The sequence below is a fragment of the Platalea leucorodia genome, assembly GCF_965183815.1.
Source record: "Platalea leucorodia genome assembly, chromosome: 9".
Taxonomy (NCBI): Eukaryota; Metazoa; Chordata; class Aves; order Pelecaniformes; family Threskiornithidae; genus Platalea; species Platalea leucorodia.
This window is the reverse complement of record NC_138831.1, coordinates 17,311,731-17,333,899: the sequence shown is the minus strand read 5'-3', so window position 1 is coordinate 17,333,899 and position 22,169 is coordinate 17,311,731. Positions and strand designations below refer to the sequence as shown.

The following is a 22,169-nucleotide window of genomic DNA, read 5'->3' as shown; positions in this document are numbered from 1 at the left end:
GCTGGACCGTGCCCTGGAAATCTTCCCCATGTATCTGCGGAGCCAATGCTTGGGGATGCCCAGCCTGGTGCTCAGGGGCATCCTCAGGCTCACCGAGAGGCCCGACACGGTGAGTAGGGGACAGCCGGGAGAGCAGCCCAGGCTGGAGCAGTGGGTAGTGCGGCGGCTTAGGCTTTTCTGGGCATCGGGAGCTGTGCCGGCTGCAGCCAGCTGTCCTGCCTCCCTGGCCCTCTGCCCCATGGCTGTGCCATGCAAGGAGAGAGGCAGCAGTGCCAAGGGGACCGGGCTCCCTCTGCCAGCATGTCCGGGCAGGGATGCTGGCAGCAGAGCGACCAGCCTGAGCGTGGGGTCTGCAGAGCCTGAGCGGGGGGTGCTGAGCCCCAGGGTGAAACGCAGTGGCTGTGGTGGGGGCTGCTGGCAGCTTGGGCAGCTTTGCAGGCAGTGCTGGTCGCCCACCAGCCTGCCCAAGGGGTCTGGTGGAGAAGGAGGCAGCCGAGGGCTGGCAAGGAGCCAGCGCTGCCTGTCCTCCCCCTCTGCGCCCTGGTCTTGCCATGGCCATGCCGGTAAGCCCTGTCTGCTGGGACCTTGCCCTCATAACCCACGCTGCCTGCTGAGAAGCCAGCGGGGAGGCCAGTGTTGGCGGAGAGGGTTTTCACCCCTGCGATTTGTCGCTGCTTTACAAAAAGGAGGTGGCGTGTCTCACACAGGCAAAGAGAACCCTTGTCCTGCGGCCACACATCGTGGAGCAGCTGCAGGATGCTGACAGCGATGCCAGCGCCCTGGCCCTGTCCGTGCTCAGCAACGTGCTCCAGCTGCTGGAGGGGAAGGTGCCCAGCCTCACCGCCCTGGCACTAGCTGGCAAGCTCCAGCCACTCTTCAACAACGTAAGGCTGGGGGACAGCTCCATGCCCCCTTCACCCGACACCTCCCATCACGCCTCCCACTGCAGCCCCGTGCTCTGCAGGGGGACGCTTGGCCCCACAGCCCCCAGACCCCATCGCTGCCCTCGGTGGCTCCGTGCTGCGTCCCAAGCCCCCGGCATGGACTCACCCTAGCTCGGCCTCCCTTCCACGGTGGGGACGGTGGTGGCAGGAGGGCAGCAGGTGTGCTGAGCCCCACCAATGCGCACCCTGCCCTGGCAGCATCCCCCAGCCCTCCGCAGGGTCTCCCTCTCCGGACCCCAGCCCCGGGGACCCCAGCCCCCCTGAGCAGACCTTCTGCATGCCGCAGCTCGCTCCCTTTTGGAACGGGGTTGCCTGCCACTGGTTTGGGGACATCCATCTCCGTGTCAGCCCCTTGCACGCCATGGGCTTGGGGCTGAGGTCCTCCTCCCCTCCTCCCCCAGGAGTCAGGCACCGTGCGGGAGCTCTCCATCCGTCTCTTCCAAACCACGATGGGGCTCGTGGTGGGTGCCGAAAAGAAGAGGATGAAGAAGGAGGTGTGGGACAGCGTACTGCCACTGCTCTTTCACCTGCACGACCAGGACAAGAGTGTGGCTAAGGTGGGATCCCAACCTGACCAGTCCTTTGGGCAGGGCACTGGACCCTTCAAATGTGTGTCACCATGAGGTTTAGCTTGCTGAGTGCCTAGGACCAGGCAGGGCCCACCTCCCTGCCCACTGCTGTCTTTTTCCTCCTGCTACCTGGATGGATGGGGAGGTGGGTCCCTTTCCCACCCAGCTCCCTCCACACAGCCCCTGGCATTGGTCCCTGCAGCCTCAGAGACTGGGTTATGGCTCCGCAGCATCCTGGGGCCAAAAGCTTGAAGCCCCAACAGGCTTCCAGCCAGAAAGGGTGGCTGCACTTATCTTCAGCACCCCGGGGTGCTGAACCTGGTGGCAGCATCAGTCCCCCGCTGCTGTGTCTTCCCTGCACGGGCAGGGACAGGCTCCGAGCCCTGCCAAGAGGGGGGACACAGGGTCCTGTGACCCGAGTGGCGGTGGTGGCATCTCTCTGCTGCTCACCAGGCCTCCCTTGAAGCCCTCCGCAGCGCTGGCCAGTTCCTGAAGTGGAGGCAGCTGGCGCAGCTGGCCAAGATCGCGCAGGCATGGAGGATGAGCGAGTGCCTGGTAAGCACAGCCCCAGTGCCCCCGGGATCCGACCTGGACGAACCCTGCCCCATGCCCAGTGCGGGGGACAGAGGGCTGTGCCCCTCTAGCAGCACGGAGCCTCCCGGAGCAGGCTCTGCTCCCAGCTGTCCTCTCCCCTGGGGTCCCAAAGGGGACCCTGCCACCAGGATGGCACCCCAGCATCCCTGGGGAGCCCTCTGCTCCCTCTGAACCCCGATGCCACATGGCAGGAAGCTGGGAATGTCATGCTGGGGGGAAGGAGGGTAGCCCTGGGTGGGGGGACGGGCCAACTGGGGGGCAGCTCTGTGCCAAGCCTGCGCCCTTCTCCTCTCTCCAGCTGGCCAGGAAGAGGAGGAAGGCCAAGGACTACCTGCGCCAGAGCCAGCCTTACCTGCGGAGCCCGCAGGAGCCCCTGCGGCAGGAGGCTGTCAGGTTCATCGGTGAGCCATGAGCTCCGGGGTCCCTTCCTCTCTCAGGGTCCCTGTGTCCCGGGGCAGGACCTGTGGGGCACCCCTTCACCCCCTCTCACCCCTGCCTGCGCAGGTGGGGCTGGAAACAAGCCCATCCATCCTCTCCCCGATGCTGCACCCCGGGGTCAGCCCTCCCCAGGGAGCTGTGCAGCCAGGCGGGCTGGGTGGTGGGGTCCCCGATGGGCAAGCGGGGTTCCTGACAGGCAGCAGGGTCCCCGACACGCTGCGTCCCCCCAGGGCTCATGGGACGGCAGGCGGATATGCGTGAGGAGATGGCGTACATCAGAGAGGGTGAGTGAGGGCAGCGGGGAGGAGGCAGGACCCCAGCACGGAGCTACCCCACCCTGGGCGAGGGGGGCTCTGCTCCCAGCGGGTCTGTGGGGAGGGGGCTGTTTCTGGAGGGGGCTATTCCTGACCAGCAGCCTCCAGCCGAGCCACTTGCCCCCTGGCTCCCTCCTGGCCCTGCGAATCACGGGCTGCAACGTGCCCTGCCTGGAGGGGACAGAGGGCTGTCACCTCACCTCTGCTGCTTTGCCCCTGCAGTCCTTCGAGGTGCAAAGAAAGATGCCAGCCCCATGGTCTCCTCCCTGGCGACTCAGACAGACCTCATCCTGCGATGAGGAAGGCTGAAGTCGGGGTTTAACCTACAACAGCTGAGCTTACAGCTGCCGAGGGCGTGGATGAGGTGCCACTCGGCCCCCAGCGAGGACTCTGAGCCCTGCCAAGAGGGGGGACACAGGGTCCTGTGACCCGAGTGGTGGTGGTGGCATCTCTCTGCTGCTCACCAGGCCTCCCTTGAAGCCCTCCGCAGCACTGGCTAGTTCCTGAAGTGGAGGCAGCTGGCGCAGCTGGCCGAGATCACCCAAATGCGGTTTTGTCTTGACATTGCCACTGTAGCGCCTCCAGCGTCGCGCTTTGAGTAAACCCTCTTCTCCACAGTTTTGAGGAAAACAACCTCGTGCGCCTGCGCAGGGACAAAAGGCGCGAAAAGTGCAGAGGCGGGGGCAGCACGTCCGTGGCGAACCGCACATACACATTTGTGGTCTGCGCATGCGTGAGGCCCCCTATATAAGGAGCACACGTGCCCCGCAGCGGGGGCGGCGGCGCGCGCGACCACTCCTTCCATGCCTGCACCCTCAGGGCCCCCCCCCCTTCGGTCCCCGACGACGCCTGAGGCCACCGAAGACCCAGCCAAAGATCATCGGACTCGAAGGGGTGGTGATAAAGCCCTCCTCCTCTTTCTCTCTCTCTCTCTCCCCTATTCTTTTCCTCTCCTCCCTTGCCCTCCCTCCTCCCTCCATTCTCTTCTCCCCTCAAATAAAAGTGAAAGGTTGTACGACATCTGACCGATTCCAGCATCTTAATCTCGTCCTTGGGATCGTATCGAAACCTCCCCCGACATTGGATCGGGACATTTAATTGGCGTCACGGACAGGATCCCTTGAGACGAGAGTGTCATACAACCTTATGGTGTGCTGAGCAATTGCGTGTGAACGAGAAGTACAAATAAGTACGAAGCGAGTGCGGAGTTCCAATCCGCGGTTCTGCTCTCCTGTGAGGGAAGCAGCTGGAGACGAACAAAGCGCAAGGAAGGAGTGGGTGTTGAGACCTTTGCACTGAAACTCATGTCTTAGTTTGTGATTTGGCCTCCTGAGGGAGTATAGGGGAAAGCTGAATTTTATGTTGTGACCCCCTCAGGATGATATCCCCTTTGTAGGCTCTCCTGTGCCTCATAGTAGTTTATGGTCTGGCCTCCTGGGGGAGTATGGGGGAAGCTTGAATTTTACGGTGTGACCCCCTCAGGACGATATCCCCTTTGTAAGCTCGTCTTTGTCTTGTAGTAGTGTACGGTTTGGTCCCCTGAGGGAGTACAGGGGAAGCTTGAATTTTACGGGGTGATCCCCTCAGGACGGTATCCCCTTTGTAGGCTCTTTTCTGTCTTGTAGCAGTGTACGGTTTGGCCTCCTGGGAGCGTATAGGGGGAACTTGGATACTGAAGCGTGACCCTCTCGGGACGACACCCCCCCTTTGTAGGAACTTTTTGGTATTCATTTGTGTTTTGGCCTCCTGGGAGTGCACAGGGGAAACTTAGTTTTTCTAAGGTTTGACCCTCCCGGGACGAACTCCCCTTTGTAGGACACGGCCGCCCAAAAGGCAGGCGATTTTTCTGAAGAGATGGAGAAATTATATGAGTTTTTAGAAACATACCGCTCTCGCCCCTCACCCCCGGGACGAGATTGGGCACGGGACCACTGGTTCCAACTGCAAAGTGTTATGGACCGAATAGCAGTCTTGCATAAAGAAGCTAGAGTGAAGAAGGGGAAAGGGAAAGCCATCGTTTGTGCTGTGTTAGGAGCGCGTCTGGCAGTGGCGGTGGAGGACAAGAAACGAGCGCCCTGCCAATCGGAGGCTGTGGCTGCTTTCTTGCAAGCGGCGATAGCGCCGCTGCGAGAGCAATTACTAGAGACCAAACGGGCGCTAGAGGAGGAGAAGTGCCAAAATATGATTTTGAAGGAGGAGCTGAGGGTTCAGCTCCTGAGGGAGGCAGACGCCCCCGCTGAGGCGGAGGTAATGCTGGAGGAGAAAGGGGTACGCCAAATTTATCCCCAGAAAGATTTAAAGCGATTAAGAGAGACTGTGGATAAACCCCCCCCATATGTGCCCGCTGGTAAAGACAGAATACATATATGAGGACGACAAGAATTGTGGCAGAAGGGACTGCAAAAGGGTGTGCCCCGAGACCTAACGGATGGGCTCCCCACCAAAAAGTTAGAGCTCCTGGTGCGGAGGTGGTCTGGGCAAGGACCCCCTCCCAAACCGAACCCGCCTTCCGCCCCAGCATTGGACAGGGAGGAGGGGTTCAAGGGGGACGAAAGGGCGGTGGGAAACTAAAACCTCCGCCCCCTCAGGGTGAGGGGGGAGGCGGGGGGTGGATGTTCATTAGACAACTCACCTGCAACGATAAAGGGGACCTCCTCATTACCGTTGCAGTAGGGCCGAGGAAGAGGCCCATGATCTTTTTAATTGATACGGGGGCCCAAATTACAGCAATAAAACAGAGCGAGACAGAACGGTGCGGCATTTCAACCCCTTCTAAGCACCTGATAGTATCAAATGCCCTAGGGAAAACCCAATCTGTGCCCATGACCCCGGTAACCTTACGGCTACCAGGAGATGAGAGTCCGGTGAACACCATGGCGGCTGTAGGACCTTTTCAAATGAATCTCCTGGGAATAGATGTTTTAAAAGGGAAACAGTGGCGGGACACCCAGGGGAACTCGTGGTCCTTCGGTGTTCCCCAGGTCAGAAGATTAGCCAGGAGCCCTTAGTGCAGAAATGCGCCTGCTGCAAGCAGCGCCTCCCCTTCCTCCTTCCCGGTTGACCAATGTGAAACCCTACCCGCTACCCTTGGGAGCAAGGGAAGGCATCATCCCTGTACTAGAGGACCTGAAACGGCAAGGAGTCATACAATTCCCGTACAATCCCCTTTTAACTCTCCTGTGTGGCCTGTTAGAAAACCCAGTGGTAAATGGAGATGAACCGTAGATTACCGGCGCCTCAACAGCAATACCGGCCCTTTAACAGCCGCCGTGCCAAATATTGCCGAATTAATTGCAACCATTCAGGAGCAAGCCCATCCAGTGATGGCAACCATTGATGTCAAAGACATGTTTTTTATGGTCCCGCTGCAGCCTGGGGACCAGGAGCGCTTTGCCTTCACGTGGGAGGGACAACAATATACGTTCACTCGACTGCCCCAAGGATATAAACACTCCCCTACGTTGGCCCACCATGCACTGGCACAAGAACTTGAAACTATCCCCATACAAGCAGGAGTCAAAATTTATCAGTATATAGATGATGTGCTTATAGGAGGGACCCAGGTAGAGGACGTTGAAAAAACGCAGCGTGATATTGTCACCCACCTGGAACGGATAGGATTGACAATCCCACCCAAAAAGGTCCAAACCCCTTCCAGTGAGGTAAAATTTTTAGGAATCTGGTGGAGGGGGGGGATGGCTTGTATTCCCCCGGATACCCTATCCTCATTAGACTCCCTCAAAATGCCCGAATCCAAAAAAGACTTGCAACACGCTCTAGGGCTGCTTGTATTTTGGAGAAAACGTATTCCTGACTTTTTGATTATTGCTAGACCACTATACGACCTACTAAGGAAAAAGGCTCAGTGGGAGTGGACCCCAATCCACGAGGAAGCCTTGTAGCTACTAACTTTTGAGGCAAACGCCCATCAAGCCCTAGGGCCCGTTCACCCCGCCGATCCGGTTCAGATCGAATGGGGATTTGCCCGTACCGGGCTCTCCATCCACCTGTGGCAAAAGGGACCCGAAGGGCCCACCCGGCCCATCGGATTCTACTCGCGCAGCTTCAAGGATGCCGAAAAGCGATACACTACTTGGGAGAAGGGGTTGTTTGTAGTTAGCCTAGCTTTACGGGAGGCCGAACGAACTATTCGGCAACAGCCGATAGTTCTTCGGAGCCCATTTAAGGTGACTAAAGCAGTCTTGGCAGGGACCCCACCCCCCGACGGGGTGGCTCAGCGAGCGTCCGTAAGGAAATGGCATGCTCAGATAGAACACTATTGTGAGGTCTTCTCCGTTACGGAAGGGGCCGCTAAAATGCTAACCATACAAGACGAGGCAGACTTAAATAGGGAAAACCCTCCACTTGCCCCCGTGGTCAAAGTAGCTCCCCCGTTTTCAGAGCAGGGCCCAAACGCATGGTTCACTGACGCTTCCTCGAAGCGGGAAGGGAAGGTTTGGAAATATCGGGCTGTAGCCCTTCAAGTAGCAACTAAGGAGAAAATAATTACAGAGGGAGAAGGCAGTGCACAGGTAGGAGAGCTGGTCGCAGCGTGGAGCGTTTTTCAACGCGAAAGCCAGACCACCTCCCCTGTGCACATTTATACAGACTCCTATGCAGTAGTCAAGGGCTGCACGGAGTGGCTCCCGTTTTGGGAGCAGAATGGCTGGGAAGTCAACAGACTACCAATCTGGCAGAAGGAGAAGTGGCAAGATATTCTCGAAATTGCAAAACGGGGGACATTTGCGGTGGCGTGGGTAGCTTCCCGCCAACAAACCGATACCCCGGCGGGCTGGTGGAATGCAGAGGCGGACGAGTTGGCCCGACTAGCCCCGCTATAGAGCACCCAAGTGCAGGAGAACTGGGAACACCTACTAGAGTGCCTACATGTAGAGCGGAGGCACTCAGGGATCAATGATTTGTACCGGGAAGCACAAGCTCGGGGATGGCCAGTCACCAGGGAGGAGTGCAAGACTTGCATATCCTCTTGTGAACAATGCCGTGTCCGTTTGGACAGACACCCCCTGGAAAACGAGCCCCTGCACCTCAGGGAAGGGAAAGGTTTGTGGGAGGCCTGGCAGATCGACTATATCGGGCCCTTCCAAAAGTCCGCAGGGAAACGTTACGTATTGAATGTAGGGGTTGAGATAGTCTCCGGACTTGTACAAGCCCGGGCTTGTGCGAAAGCAACTGGGGAAAATACTGTAAGGGCCCTCAAAGAATGGTTCGGGACCTTCCCTAAACCACAGACCATCCAGTCAGACAACGGCACGCACTTCACCGCCAAAATAGTCCAAGCATGGGCGGCTCGGGAAGGGATTTCGTGGATGTTCCACACTCCGTATTATCCACAGGCAAACGGGATTGTGGAACGGACCAACGGGCTGCTTAAGCGCTTTTTAAAACCACACCAACCGGGATGGGCCGAGCGGGTGGGGGAGGCAGTGACCAATGTCAATAATCGCTGGGGTACAAACGGGTGCCCGAAAATTGCGGCGTTTTGTCCGCAAGCCCCAACCATGGTACCTGTCTCTCGAAACCCCAGCTCCCCCAGTGCACCATTTTACTCTCCTGGCCAGCTGGTTCTGGTTGAGCTTCCCACCGTGGGAGCTGTGCCTCTCATATTAGATACCCCCCTAAGCAAACATACATGGAAAGCAAAAGATACCAGGGGGAGAACCCACAAAATCCACACCAAATGGATTATTCCCTCCTTCTAGCCCAAGGAGCGAGTTTTGTTCCTGTTTCTGTTTTTAAGGGCGGCGATATGACCACGACGCACCTGCTACTTTGGATCATTTTAACTCAGGGACACCTCCATGAAAGTGACCACTCCCTCTACCTTCCCCTCCTCCATACAATCCCTTCGAGAACAACGAGTTCGTGTTATTAGCGAAAGCCGTGAGTCAAACTTTCAATCTGAGCCACTGTTGGGTTTGCGGCGGACCCCTAGGGCTATCAAGTTGGCCGTGGACATCCGCACCCCTCACCCCAGACCAAATTGTAAGCAAATACAGCGAAGCCGCAGGCGATCCGTGGGATGACAGTGGGACCTGGCCAATTCAGTTTCCAGCTAAGGGGCAATATTGTTTGAATCGCACCCAGAAAGGAGGGGTCGAAGTGGGAGAAAGCAAATGTCAATGGACTCTCACACGTAAGCCCCTCAACAAGGAAAGGGACCTGTGGGTGTGGCTTAATGACACAGGGCGTAACCAGGGGTTTAAGGGATATTGGTCAAGCAAAAATGAAACCTTGATTCTCCGGCATTACAAACAAACTTGTAAATGGAGGGGTACTTATGGGGCTTGGTATTGTACCGGCCGAATAAGGGATGGGGCAACCACCTTTTTCAGCCCTCTGGGTGACAAAGACACAACTTATTTTCAGTTTCCACCGGGGAAAGACGGGCCATTTGCTCAGGGAAATAAAGCCAAAAAGGGGCATTATTGGATTTGTGGGAATACGGCATATAAATTCTTACCCGCGGGGTGGTCGGGAGTTTGTTATATAGGGATCATAAGGCCCCTATTTTTCCTCCTGCCAGAAACTGGTGGACCCCAACTAGGCGTAAAGGTGTATGATAACCTCGGGGATAGAAGTATTGCCCGTAAGACGCGATCTACCAAGGTAAATTTAGGTGGGACACAAAAATGGGGAAATGACGAATGGCCCCCCGAGCGAATAATTGAACATTATGGGCCAGCAACCTGGAATCCTAACGAGCCCATTGCAGGGGCAAGAGAACCAATCTATAATCTAAATCGAATAATCGGACTACAAGCGGCACTCGAAATTATCACCAACAAAACCGCTGACGCCACAGACCTATTAACTCGACAATCTCAACAAATGCGCACGGCAATCCTTCCACACTGTATGGTTTTAGATTATTTATTGGCTGAGGAGGGACGGGTGTGTGGAAAATTAAATCTCTCTAACTGCTGCCTAGAAATAGATGTGGTGGGAGAAGTAGTTCTCCAATTGACCCAAGATATCAGGAAAATAGCCCAAGTCCCTGTTCAAACGTGGAGTGGTTGGAACGGCGATTTGTGGTCCTGGTTACCAGGGGCACCATGGGTCAAACAATTAATATTGTGTTTGCCATGTGCAACTGCCACCTTACTGTTCCTACCCTGCCTAATTCCATGTTTTATTCAATTAATTCGACATGTTGTGTCAAATATGCAATTTGTTCCTAGCGCTCCACCTGATGGTGTAACAAAAATCCATACCATCCATCAGCCACAACCAATCTCAGTACCAATCATTTAAACCCGTTCCCAATTCCTCCTGAAGGAAGAAATTGCATATTGCCAGTTATTGTTAACCCCATTTCTAATGTTGACCCTTCAAAGCTAAAGAATTGTTAAAGTCGTTCGAGAATGAGCTTGCATTGAGCAATACCCCAGTTAATCCATGTTAAGGCATTCCTTCACCCGAAACAATCTTGTTCCCTTCTTCCTTCCCACAATTTTCCTTCACCCTTATCCCCAACTCCCTCAACTCCCCGTTTTCTTCCTTTCTCCCTTTTTTTCCCTCTCTCTTTCTCTCTCCCTTATGCCACCAAGCTGCAATGTCGAGCCACGGGCTGCTGTAAAGGACCGATAGAAAAATGCGGTTTTGTCTCGACATTGCCGCTGTAGCGCCATCCAGCGTCGCGCCTCGAAAAGACCCTCTTCTCCACAGTTCTGAGGAAAACCACCTCGTGCGCCTGCGCAGGGACAAAAGGCGCGAAAAGAGCCGAGGCGGGGGCAGCACGTCCGTGGCGAACCGCACGTACACACTTGTGGTCTGCGCATGCGTGAGGCCCCCTATATAAGGAGCGCGCGTGCCCCCGAGCGGGGGCGGCGCGCGAGATCGCTCCTTTCATTCTTGTACCCTCGGGGGGCCCCCCGCCCCCTCGCTTCGGTCCCCGACGACGCCTGAGGGCACCGAAGACCCAGCCGAAGATCATCAGACTCGAAGGAGTGGTGATAAACTCCTCCTTCTCTTTCTGTCTCTCTCCCCTATTCTTTTCCTCTCCTCCCTCCTCCCTCCATTCTCTTCTCCCCTCAAATAAAAGTGAAAGTTTGTACGACACCTCACGGATTCCAGCGTCATGGCTGTGCCGTGCAAGGAGAGAGGCAGCAGTGCCAAGGGGACCGGGCTCCCTCTGCCAGCATGTCCAGGCAGGGATGCTGGCAGCAGAGCGACCAGCCTGAGCGTGGGGTCTGCAGAGCCTGAGCGGGGGGTGCTGAGCCCCAGGGTGAAACGCAGTGGCTGTGGTGGGGGCTGCTGGCAGCTTGGGCAGCTTTGCAGGCAGTGCTGGTCGCCCACCAGCCTGCCCAAGGGGTCTGGTGGAGAAGGAGGCAGCCGAGGGCTGGCAAGGAGCCAGCGCTGCCTGTCCTCCCCCTCTGCGCCCTGGTCTTGCCATGGCCATGCCGGTAAGCCCTGTCTGCTGGGACCTTGCCCTCGTAACCCACGCTGCCTGCTGAGAAGCCAGCGGGGAGGCCAGTGTTGGCGGAGAGGGTTTTCACCCCTGCGATTTGTCGCTGCTTTACAAAAAGGAGGTGGCATGTCTCACACAGGCAAAGAGAACCCTTGTCCTGCTGCCACACATCGTGGAGCAGCTGCAGGATGCTGACAGCGATGCCAGCGCCCTGGCCCTGTCCGTGCTCAGCAACATGATCCAGCTGCTGGAGGGGAAGATGCCCAGCCTCACTGCCCTGGCACTAGCTGGCAAGCTCCAGCCACTCTTCAACAACGTAAGGCTGGGGGACAGCTCCATGCCCCCTTCACCCGACACCTCCATTCACGCCTCCCACTGCAGCCCCGTGCTCTGCAGGGGGACGCTTGGCCCCACAGCCCCCAGACCCCATCGCTGCCCTCGGTGGCTCCGTGCTGCGTCCCAAGCCCCCGGCATGGACTCACCCCGGCTCGGCCTCCCTGCCGCGGTGGGGACGGTGGTGGCAGGAGGGCAGCAGGTGTGCTGAGCCCCACCAATGCGCACCCTGCCCTGGCAGCATCCCCCAGCCCTCCGCAGGGTCTCCCTCTCCGGACCCCAGCCCCGGGGACCCCAGCCCCCCTGAGCAGACCTTCTGCATGCCGCAGCTCGCTCCCTTTTGGAACGGGGTTGCCTGCCACTGGTTTGGGGACATCCATCTCCATGTCAGCCCCTTGCACGCCATGGGCTTGGGGCTGAGGTCCTCCTCCCCTCCTCCCCCAGGAGTCAGGCACCGTGCGGGAGCTCTCCATCCGTCTCTTCCAAACCACGATGGGGCTCGTGGTGGGTGCCGAAAAGAAGAGGATGAAGAAGGAGGTGTGGGACAGCGTACTGCCGCTGCTCTTTCACCTGCACGACCAGGACAAGAGTGTGGCTAAGGTGGGATCCCAACCTGACCGGTCCTTTGGGCAGGGCAATGCTGACACTGGACCCTTCAAATGTGTGTCACCATGAGGTTTAACTTGCCCCTGGCGTCGGTCCCTGCAGCCTCAGAGACTGGGTTATGGCTCCGCAGCATCCTGGGGCCAAAAGCTTGAAGCCCCAACAGGCTTCCAGCCAGAGAGGGTGGCTGCACTTCTCTTCAGCACCCTGCGGTGCTGCGTCCCCCCAGGGCTCATGGGACGGCAGGCAGATATGCGTGAGGAGATGGCGTACATCAGAGAGGGTGAGTGAGGGCAGCGGGGAGGAGGCAGGACCCCAGCACGGAGCTACCCCACCCTGGGCGAGGGGGACTCTGCTCCCAGCGGGTCTGTGGGGAGGGGGCTGTTTCTGGAGGGGGCTATTCCTGACCAGCAGCCTCCAGCCGAGCCACTTGCCCCCTGGCTCCCTCCTGGCCCTGCGAATCACGGGCTGCAACGTGCCCTGCCTGGAGGGGACAGAGGGCTGTCACCTCACCTCTGCTGCTTTGCCCCTGCAGTCCTTCGAGGTGCAAAGAAAGATGCCAGCCCCATGGCCTCCTCCCTGGCGACTCAGACAGACCTCATCCTGCGATGCGGAAGGCTGAAGTCGGGATTTAACCTACAACAGCTGAGCTTACAGGGGGTAGTGCACCAGGGCTCAGGGCAGGGGACAAGGGATGTGTAACGTGGCTCAGTGCAAAGGAAGGGTGACAACGTACCATGACCCAGCGCGTGGGACGTGTAGCTCGTGCTGGGGCGGGGGCCGAGCCTCCCGGCTGCCTCTGGCCCCTGAGCGGGCGGTGCCGCGGGCGCTGCTCTCCCTGGGGAGGGAGCCGGGGTGCAGTGCAGCCGCGGGCAGGAGCAGCAGCACCACGACCTGGCCTCCCCGTCCTTCACAAGGACGACGTTGTGGAGTCCACCACCTCACGGCCGTTGCGCACTGTGGGCACGTACTGCGAGGCCGAGCCTGGCCAGGAAGGCAGCAGTCAGGGGCAGGCTGGGGTCCGGCAGCAGCACCCCCCCCACGGCATCCCACTGGGGTGGGCGATGGGTGCCCAGGGTGCTCCGTCCCCCAGGGCTGGGGTCAAGGGTGCACAGGGCAGCTGTGTCCCCCCTGGGTTGGTGACAGGGGCCGGGGGCAGCTGCATCCCCCGGGGCTGGGGTGGAGGGTGCCCAGGGTGGCCGTGTCCCCCCAGGGTGAGGACAGGCCCCCGGGAGTGGTCCCCCCCAGCAGACCATGCTGCAGCCTTGGGGCTCACAGCCACGTGAGGCAGGGGGAGATGGGGGATTGGGACAGAGCCAAGGCTGAGCCATAGGGGACACAGCAGCCTCTATTGCCCTGTTCCCAGCTGTGCCCTACCCTGCACCCCTGTTTCCTTCAGGGGCCCGTGCTGGGCTGCCCCCAGCTCCCTGCCAGGAAGGGGGTGCTGCCCCCCAGCCCTTCCCCAGCCCCCCTGCACTCACCGTGGGACCGGCTAAAGCTGGCGGCTGCCACGCTGAACCGAGCGGTGCCCACGCGGTGGCTGGCCACGTTCTTCTGGGGTTGGAAGAGTATGATGTGGAGCTTGGGGGTGAAGAGGCAGCCAAGGACCACGGTGCCGCTGAGGCTCACTGAGATGCACATGGTGGTGGTCTGGACCTGGAGACAGCGGTGGGCATCAGGTGCTGCTGCCGCCAGCCCTCTGCCCCGAGTGGGGCAGGATGAAGCCCTCGCTGTGGCACCAGCCACCTCCCACCGGGCAGAGGCTGCTGCCTGCACCCCGCAGGCACATCCCACCCTGCACCGGGTCCCTCCGTCAGGGTGGACCTGCTGGAGACCCATGGGCAGAGGATGGGCACTGCCCTGATGGGGACACGCTGCTCCTGCAAGGGGGGCGCACCCTGAGCAGCACCCCACCCAGCCTCACTAACACCCCTCATCCCAGTGCCTGCTCCCACCAGGGGATACAGGTCCTCTCCAGAAGCCCCCGACCGCAGCCACCCCCACACAGTCCTCCAGAGCTGGCAGGGCACCTTGCTGGGGGGTTGAGGTGGTGCAGGGTGCACCCCACGCTCCTCCATCCCCTGCACTGCTCGGCTTCCCAGGGACCAGGCGGGCCCTGGGGTTGGCATTCATGCGCTGGGGCTGAAGGGTGGCAATCACTCCTCTGCAGTCAGGTCAGAGGGGGTCTCTGGAGGTCTCAGGGGGATTTCCCATCCTCACCCTAGCAAACAGTCTGCCAAGGGCAGTCCTTCTCCCCAGGACTCGTTACCCCCTCAGCCACACTTCACCCGGTAACGAACGCCCCAATGCAGAGGTGACCATCACCAGGTCCATGGCCGAAGACCCTTGCCCAGGCCCACGCATCTCCTAGCCACAAACCCTGCGGGGCCCAAGTCACCAGGACCGCTCCGATCAAGCCCTTTTAGAGTTTTCAGGGCATTTCCGTGTCTTGAAGGCATAGACCGTGCAGAGGACCATCAAGAGGACATTGTAGGTGAGCGAAACGAGCATGTTGGAATCGCGGTTGTTGCACTTGAGGGTGACGATGTACCTCTTGTCAGGCTCCGTCTCCTTGCCTGTGCCGGGGGTCTCCACCAGCAGCCAGATGATGACGATGATCAGCTGGCAAGAGATAAGGGCCATGCAGATGACCACCTGTGACGTGGGGCTTATGAACCGGGGGCGCTGGACCCCCTCCTTCACCCCGCTGAAGATCCTGGCGATGCGATTCGTCTTGGTCAAGAGGGCCGAATAGCAGACGGCGAAGGACGTGCCCAGCCCCAGACGCCGGAGCGTGCACACCTCGGTGGAAGGCTTTGCGATGAAGATGAAGGTCATGCTGTAGCACGTGAGGACCCCGGTCAGGAGAATGTAGCAGAGCTCCCGGCCTGAGGCCTTCACGATGGGGGTGTCATCATTGTTCTTCACGAAGACTCCAGAAACAAAGAGGGTGGAGATAAAACCCAGGCAAGAGATAGTGACGGGACCAATGGCCCAGGCGTCTTTCCAGCGGATACACTCTTGGGGCAACTCGTAGCAGCCATTCAGGGTCTCATTGGGCCAGTAACCGAGACCGCAGTCCATGCAGGTGAACTCATCCAGCAAGTACTCGTAGGGCTGGCAGGGGATGCAGATCCAGCGGCATATGTCTCCGGGCTGCATGCTCTTTCTCTCATTCTTCTTGCAGGGGTCGCTGCACTGGGACACGGGGATGGAGGTCTCAGCCCAGGGGATGAGGCTGCTGTTGAGGATGAGCCCCTCAGCCCAGTAGCCCACCTTCTGATACCGATACCGCCCGTCCATGTGGTGATAGCTGAAGATGTTGTAGCGCCCGATGCCATCACCGTAGCGGTCAAATTGAACGACACTCTTGGTGCCTGCTGGCCTGAACGGAGCTGGAGGGAGAAGAAAGGGAGATGGTGACTGCCATGGGGCAGGAGAGTGCTCGCTCCCGGCGTGGAGGCAGGGCCCCTTCAAAGGGTCACATCCCACCATGGTCACAGGCAAATGTCCAACCTGTTCCCTGCCTTCACTCTCATAATTGCTGCCTATGCACACATTAGGAGCAGGAAAGCAATGGTTGAGAACTATCATCTCCCCACATGCCTAAATGCTCGGCAGCCCCAGCCAGCTCTGCAGGGACAGAGCGGGATTTTTCAGCCTCCATGGCTCTCAGTGACACCTGGGTAGCTGGGCTCAGCCCAAGTCACAGAGCACAGCCACACTTCTAATTCATCCCCAACTATGTAGGTCCCTGATCAAGGTTCTCCCTCCACTTTAATCCCTGAAATGTGAATAAATCATGGCGCTTCCAAGTGAGGTCTCCAAGGCCTGACGTTCCCGGAGGGGCCCCTGTGGGGCCGGTCCCACCCAGCTCTAGCAGGATGGAGTTGGTCACCAGCTTCTCCACACTGGGGACAGAAGGCCTAGATTGCCTCCCAAGGGTGATGGTGAGCTGTTGGCATCTTGGGACAACCACAGCCCATAGCACACGGGTCCCCAGGTGTGGGCAGGATGGAGGAACCGGAGGGCTTTGGGTCAAATACGGGTCTCCTTCCTCCTCCCCGTCCCTCCACCCATCCCTTTCCAGTTAGGCAGCCAACCCTTGTCTCCATCTCTGGACTCACCATCAAAATTAACATTGAGCATAAAGTCCTTGTAGAACCTCTTGCCATTGACGGCTTTCACGGCGTCGCAGAGCTTGGTGGCGTTGGGGCACAGCGCCTGGTGCATGTTGTGGAGAGAGCGGGCCATGGCATAGACCGCATTGACCACAAACGTGATCTTGGACTCTGGCTCAAACTTGCCTGTCTTGAGGGAGTACCGGCTACAGTCCTGCGTGTGGAAGCTGCACTTGAACTTCTGCTCCCAAAAGTCCCGAAAGCAGGGATTTCGGCTGTTATTGTAGGGGTTGAGGTTACGGAAGTAGGCAGCAAACTCCTTAATGGGGTAGGCTGCCAGCTCGATGGTGATTGCTCCCTCCGCCACTGCTTCACTGCCAGCCACCACGCTCTCCAGGGCTCCCCACCCATCACTGGCCACCCACATGAAGGACACGTTGGCTCTCTGGGCAGCTGCCAGCAGCTCCCGGACAGGGGGGGAGCGAGGAGCCCCCCAAGCACGGCCACCTCTGCCCCACCGCCCCGGCAGGGCAGCCCCAGGGGGCGCAGGGTCCTTCTCACCCCTTGCCTCCCTCCCTTCCTTCCGCAGGATGGCGGGGAGACCCCCCGACCACCCTAGGCGGGCCTGGGAGGAGGAGGACAGAGCTACCTGAACAGCAGCACCCAGCTGATCACTGCCCCCACCCCATGGCTGCACCTCCCAAACACACAACACCCACCCCATCACTGACCCCATCACGGACCCCAAAACTGAGCCATCACTGACCCCATCACTGATCCCAAAACTGACCCATCTTTGATCCCATCACTGACCCCATAAATGAGCCATCAATGACCCCATCATTGACTCCAAAACTGACCCATCACTGACCCCAAAGCTGACCCATTGGGCCCATCACTGACCCCATCGACCCCATCACTGGCCCCAAAACTGAGCCATCACTGACCCATCACGAACCGCAAAATTGACCCATCTTTGATCCCATCACTGATCCCATCATTGACCCCAAAACTGACCCATCACTGACTTACCATTGACCCCAGCATTGACCCCAGCACTGACCCATCACCGCACCCCTCTCCCCTTCCCCTTTTCCCCTTCCCTCTCCCCCCGGCCCCGTCCCGCCCGTACCGACCTGCCGGCCCCGCCGCCGCCGCCGCCGCCACTTCCGCCGCCCAGCGCTCACTTCCGCCGCCGCCACATCTCGGCGCCCGAACCGCGCCCCCTGGCGGCCGGAGGCCGCGGCCCCGCTCCCCGCCCGCTCTGCGCATGCGCCCTGCGGCGGGGGGCCCGATGCGGGCTCCGCGCTGCGGCGGGGGCCGAGCGGGCCCTGCCGCCGCCTCCCGTCCCCACGCACCGGCCCCTCTCAGCCCACACCGCCTCCTCCCCGGCCACACCGCCCTCGGGGCACCGCCGCCCCTCAGCGCCCGGGGCCGGGACCCCGCTTGCCCTCGTACGGCCGGGCTGGGGCCGTGGGCCCCGGCGAGGGGAGCGGGGGGGTTCTGCCCCCTCCCGCGCCCCCCCCCCCCGCGGCCAACCGGGGGCTGGTGGAACCCTGCCACGCACCATGGCAACCGTAACCGGGGGACCGCGACATCCCCAGCAGTTGCGGGAGGGCGTCGGGCTTGCCTGTGTGCCCGCGGCTTTGGGGAGAGAGGAGCGACCCCCGCGGGCCTCGTCCCGGGCCTCGTGTGGAAGAAGGAAAAGCCTCGGTGTGCCTGAGGGGCTGGGGGCTGCGCCCCCGCTCAGCCCGGCCGCAGGTGGGGGTGGCAGCAGGCCCCGGGAGCGAGGGGACGGGGACAGAGGGGTCCCTGCCACAAGGGGGATGCCTCCGGCAGAGATGAACGCCAGCCCCACAGCAGGAGGAGGAGGAGGAGGAAGAGGGAGTCAGTCCCGTCCCCCTGGGGCAAGGAGGGCTCCTGCGGAGGGGGGGAACGGGGGCACTTCGGGGGTGCCCCCCTGGGGGGGGTGACGTTGGGGCCCTTTGTGACACCCTGTGTCACCCAGCCCTGCCCCTACAGTGTCGGTGTTGGGTCAGGGTGGGAGCAAGGAGCCCCCCAAGCACGGCCACCTCTGCGCCACTGCTCCGGCAGGGCAGCCCCAGGGGGAGCAGGGTCCTTCTCACCCCTTGCCTCCCTCCCTCCCTTCCGCAGGATGGCGGGGAGACCCCCCGACCACCCTAGGCGGGCCTGGGAGGAGGAGGACAGAGCTGCCCCAGCTCCCAGCTCCAGGCCAAAGCCCAGTGAGATGTGTAAGGTTGAGCCGCTGCAGGCAGGTGAGTGTGTGGGCGCTGCAGGCAGGGGGCTGCCCACCCTGCTCTGCCCTGTCCCAGGCTCCCATCCCCCAGGCGGGCTGGCATCGGGGCTCCCACGGCACAGTGGCCAGGGAGCCAGCCCTCTCATGGCATCCCGGGACAGGGACTCTCCCTGCCCCGCAGTGCCAGCGTGTCCCTCACCTGGGCACGCCAGGGCCCCCTCCCCGTGCGGCCCTCCAGCATCGCACCTTTGCCCCTGGGGCACACAGGGGACACCAGCATCCCAGCCTTGAGCCAGGGCTGGTGACATCACCGGGAGCTGGGCAGAGGGCTTGAGTGTTCCCCCCTGCCTGCCCCCCAGCCCTGCCTGCTCTCTCTCTGCCAGATTCATGCCACTCTGCCTTGGCTCTGCCCAGGGAGGAAGCGTATACCCTGGGCATCATCCGAGCCTTCCTCCGGAGCAGACCAAAGGTAACCTTGGCCAGTTCTACGAGGCGGCGCCCCTGTCTCCTGGCCGATCTTTCTGACCCCATCCCGTGCTCACAAGGTGCTGGGGGCTGTGCTGGCCACCCCGCAGCTCTCTCTCTCCCCCCTGACACTGTCTGTCCATCTGTCCCCTCCCCGGCTGGCAGCAAGAGGACCAGAAGCTGCAGTTTCTGGCCTCCGTCCACACCATCTGCAGCACTACCAGAGTGGACTCCACCATGTGGGACATGCTTTACTTCTGCCAGCTGGAGGTGGCGGAGACCATTGAGGTGAGGGGACAGCCAGCCAGGCTGAGGCAGGGGCAGTGTGCAGTGGCATGGCCCTGGGGGCAGGAGAGGGCTCGGCCAGGCAGCGGGGTGTGGATGAGCACTGCTCCGGGTCTCCGTCCTTGTAGATGCTCCAACGCCACCTGGGTGGCCCGGCTGGAGCCCAGGCTTGGACCCGATGACATTTGCAGGTCTCTCGGCCAGCCTGTGGCTCTGTAATGGGCACAGCCCTTCCCACCACAGGGCTTGGGACCGCTGGGTGCTGGGTGGGGAGGGGGTGCCAAGATGGGGGCACCTGGGCTCTGCCAGCCCCGCAGGCTCTTGCTGGCCAAGGGAGACTGCCCATCCGATCCGTCCCACCCTGCTGTGCTCCACAGGTGCTGCTGCAAGAGGAGCCCGCTGACCACCTGGACACTGCGGTGCGGCAGCAAGCCATGCTGGCCATCAGCTCCATGAGGTAGCTGCCCCAGCCCCCAGCTTGGCCTTCCCGGTGCTGGGCAATCCCAGGTCGGGGGCTTCCCCAGCCCTGGGTCCATGAGGGAGGCAGACAGCAGGGCAGGGGGTGCCACAGGGTTTTCCCCCCAAAGGCGAGTGTCAGCGTCATGGGGGGGTTGAGATGTCCCCTGCAGTGTGGGGATCAGCCCAGGTCTCCAACCCCGGGGTCTGCTTCCTCCTTGCTGGATCTGAAGAGCAATTCTCTGTCCCCACAGCCAAGCGGGGCTGCTTCTGCAGGAGAAGAGCAGCAGCCTCCTCCAAATCTGCTTCTGCAGCATCTTCCACCTGCCTCCGCAGGACAGCCAGGGACCCACGGCTTTCCTCTACTCCCAGGTACGCCACAGGGTGAAACACAGGGACCTCCCCCACCCCGAGGCCCCTTCCTGGGCACCGCAGGGCCACAGACATCCCCCCCCCACCCCGAGGCTTCCAGGGCTGCCCCCAAGACTCTGTCCGCCTCACAGACCCTGGCTGCGATGGACAGCATGCTGCAGGCACTGGTACGCAGCGCCGGCCCTCTCGGCATCCTGGAGCTGCAGAAGATCTTGCAGGTCGGGCCTTGGCACAGGGTCGCCACGGGCAGTGACCCCCGGGTTGAGCAGTGCCCCCTGCCCAGTGCCTGGTGCAAGGAGGGGGGCAGGGAACATCCCTCCTTCCCTGCCGTGCCCCCCACCCAGCCCGCTGCCTCCTGGCTGCTGCCAGAGACCCTTCTCCTCCTGCCCCAGCCCGCCTCACCCCTGCAGCCTTGCCCACTGCCCATCCTGCCCAACACTCCCTCCCAGATGGACCTGCCTGCCTGGCAAGGGGAGCCCAGCCCTGGGGCTTTCCCCTTCCAGCTTCACCACAGGCCATATCCCAGAGCCCGCACTGCAGGTCCCCAGGCAGGTGGTCATCCCAAAGCCTTGGGGTCCTCGGGTGGGGGGCGCAGGCACTTTTTTAGGTGGGAGTGAGTGGAAAGCAGCAGACGCAGCAGCAGGAGTGTGATGCGGCGACCTGCCTGGCCGCAGCAAGTTGCCGCGAGGGGCAAGAAGGACACGTGCCCCATCCCGGGCACTGCCCCGGCGCAAGCCTGGCTGGGCTGGGCTGTGCCATGCCACCTCCCTGGCACATCAGCAGCTTTTCTCCTCCCAGCTCCTGCTGTCCTTCACCAACTCCCAGCTGGCAGCAGTGCAGGAGAGGGCCATGGCACGGATTGCCAGGCTAGCCAAGTTCATCACCACCTGCCCCCTGCTGCAGGTACGGAGCTCCTGGCCTGGGCAGCCCCTGTGGCCCTGAGCCCCAGCACCTCCCGGGGAAGCTGGGCACCCAGTCAGCAGGAGGTCAGGAGCAGGAGTCTTTGCCCTGCCCCTGTCCTGTCCATGCTCTCTCCCAGGGCAGAGCAGGGCTGCCACGGGCACAGGCAGGAACCTGCGTCTGGCAGCGCTGCCCTGCTCTGGGCTGCTGCCTGGCTGCTCTGGGAGCAGCTGGGGCTCACCTTGTGCCCATGCTGCCTCTCTTCCCCCAGCTCTGCCCCTGCTTTGCACAAGCCACAGTCAGACATCAGTGCTCCAAGACACATCGGTTTGCGATGCTGGGGAAGCTGGTGGGGCACCTCACCCTCTGCTGCACCTGCAAGGACCAGGGGACCCGCCACGAGGCTGCAGAAGCTCTCTATCACCTGCACACCTTCGTCCTGCAGCAGAGAAGTAAGAGAAGCTGTGTCGGGCTGGGTGCCCCGAGGCATGGGCAGCCAGGGGCCGCTCTCCTTGGCAAGAGAAAGCTTGATCCAACCCGCCGGCCCGAAAAGCCATTTCCCCTCACCCCTGCTCACACTAGCCCTGGACCCTCCCTGGTTTCTGCTCCCCAGACCTGTCTGGGTGCCCTCTTTCTTTGCCAGTGACTTTTCAGCCTGATGCTCTCAGACTGCACCTCCAGCTCTGCACCCTCGCTCTGAGAACCCTGGTTTTGCTCCTCCCCAGGCAGGTGGCCCTGGCTGCATGACACAGGGCAGCTGCAGGAGGCCTGGCAAGTGAAGCAGCCCTGGCAGCTTTCACAAAACGGCTGTGCCAGCGAAATCTTCTTGGTAAGAAGTGCCTTCGGCCCCTGGCCAGGGGGGTCGCCATGAGTGAAGGGACACCCAATGCATGGGGATGATGGGAGCTCGTGCTGTTTCTGAGCAGGGGCTAGGCAAAGGCCCCCAGCGAGCTCCAGTTCCCCACGGGACCCTGACCCCCACTGTCGGTCTCCTCCCCAGCGCACCCTGACTCTGCGTCTCACTCTCACTCCACAGCTGAGATGCTCTGGGTGACGCTCTGGGTGACAAATCTTCCCTCCTCTCCTTCAT

At 60.8% G+C, this 22,169-nt stretch overlaps 1 protein-coding gene and 1 pseudogene across 2 annotated transcripts in view; one reads left to right on the top strand and one right to left on the bottom strand.

Moving 5' to 3' along the window:
- Positions 1–22,169, top strand: part of LOC309594852 (U3 small nucleolar RNA-interacting protein 2-like) — a 59,376-nt pseudogene that overhangs the window by 28,193 nt on the left and 9,014 nt on the right. The window lies entirely within an intron of this gene.
- LOC309594822 (metabotropic glutamate receptor 2-like) lies at positions 14,439–17,391 on the bottom strand (the record flags this gene model as incomplete). Its single annotated transcript, XM_082321227.1, has 3 exons — positions 14,439–15,618; positions 16,351–16,807; positions 17,377–17,391. The coding sequence occupies 3 exons, from the start codon at positions 17,389–17,391 to the stop codon at positions 14,636–14,638; spliced, it is 1,455 nt and encodes a 484-aa protein (XP_082177353.1). The 3' UTR covers positions 14,439–14,635.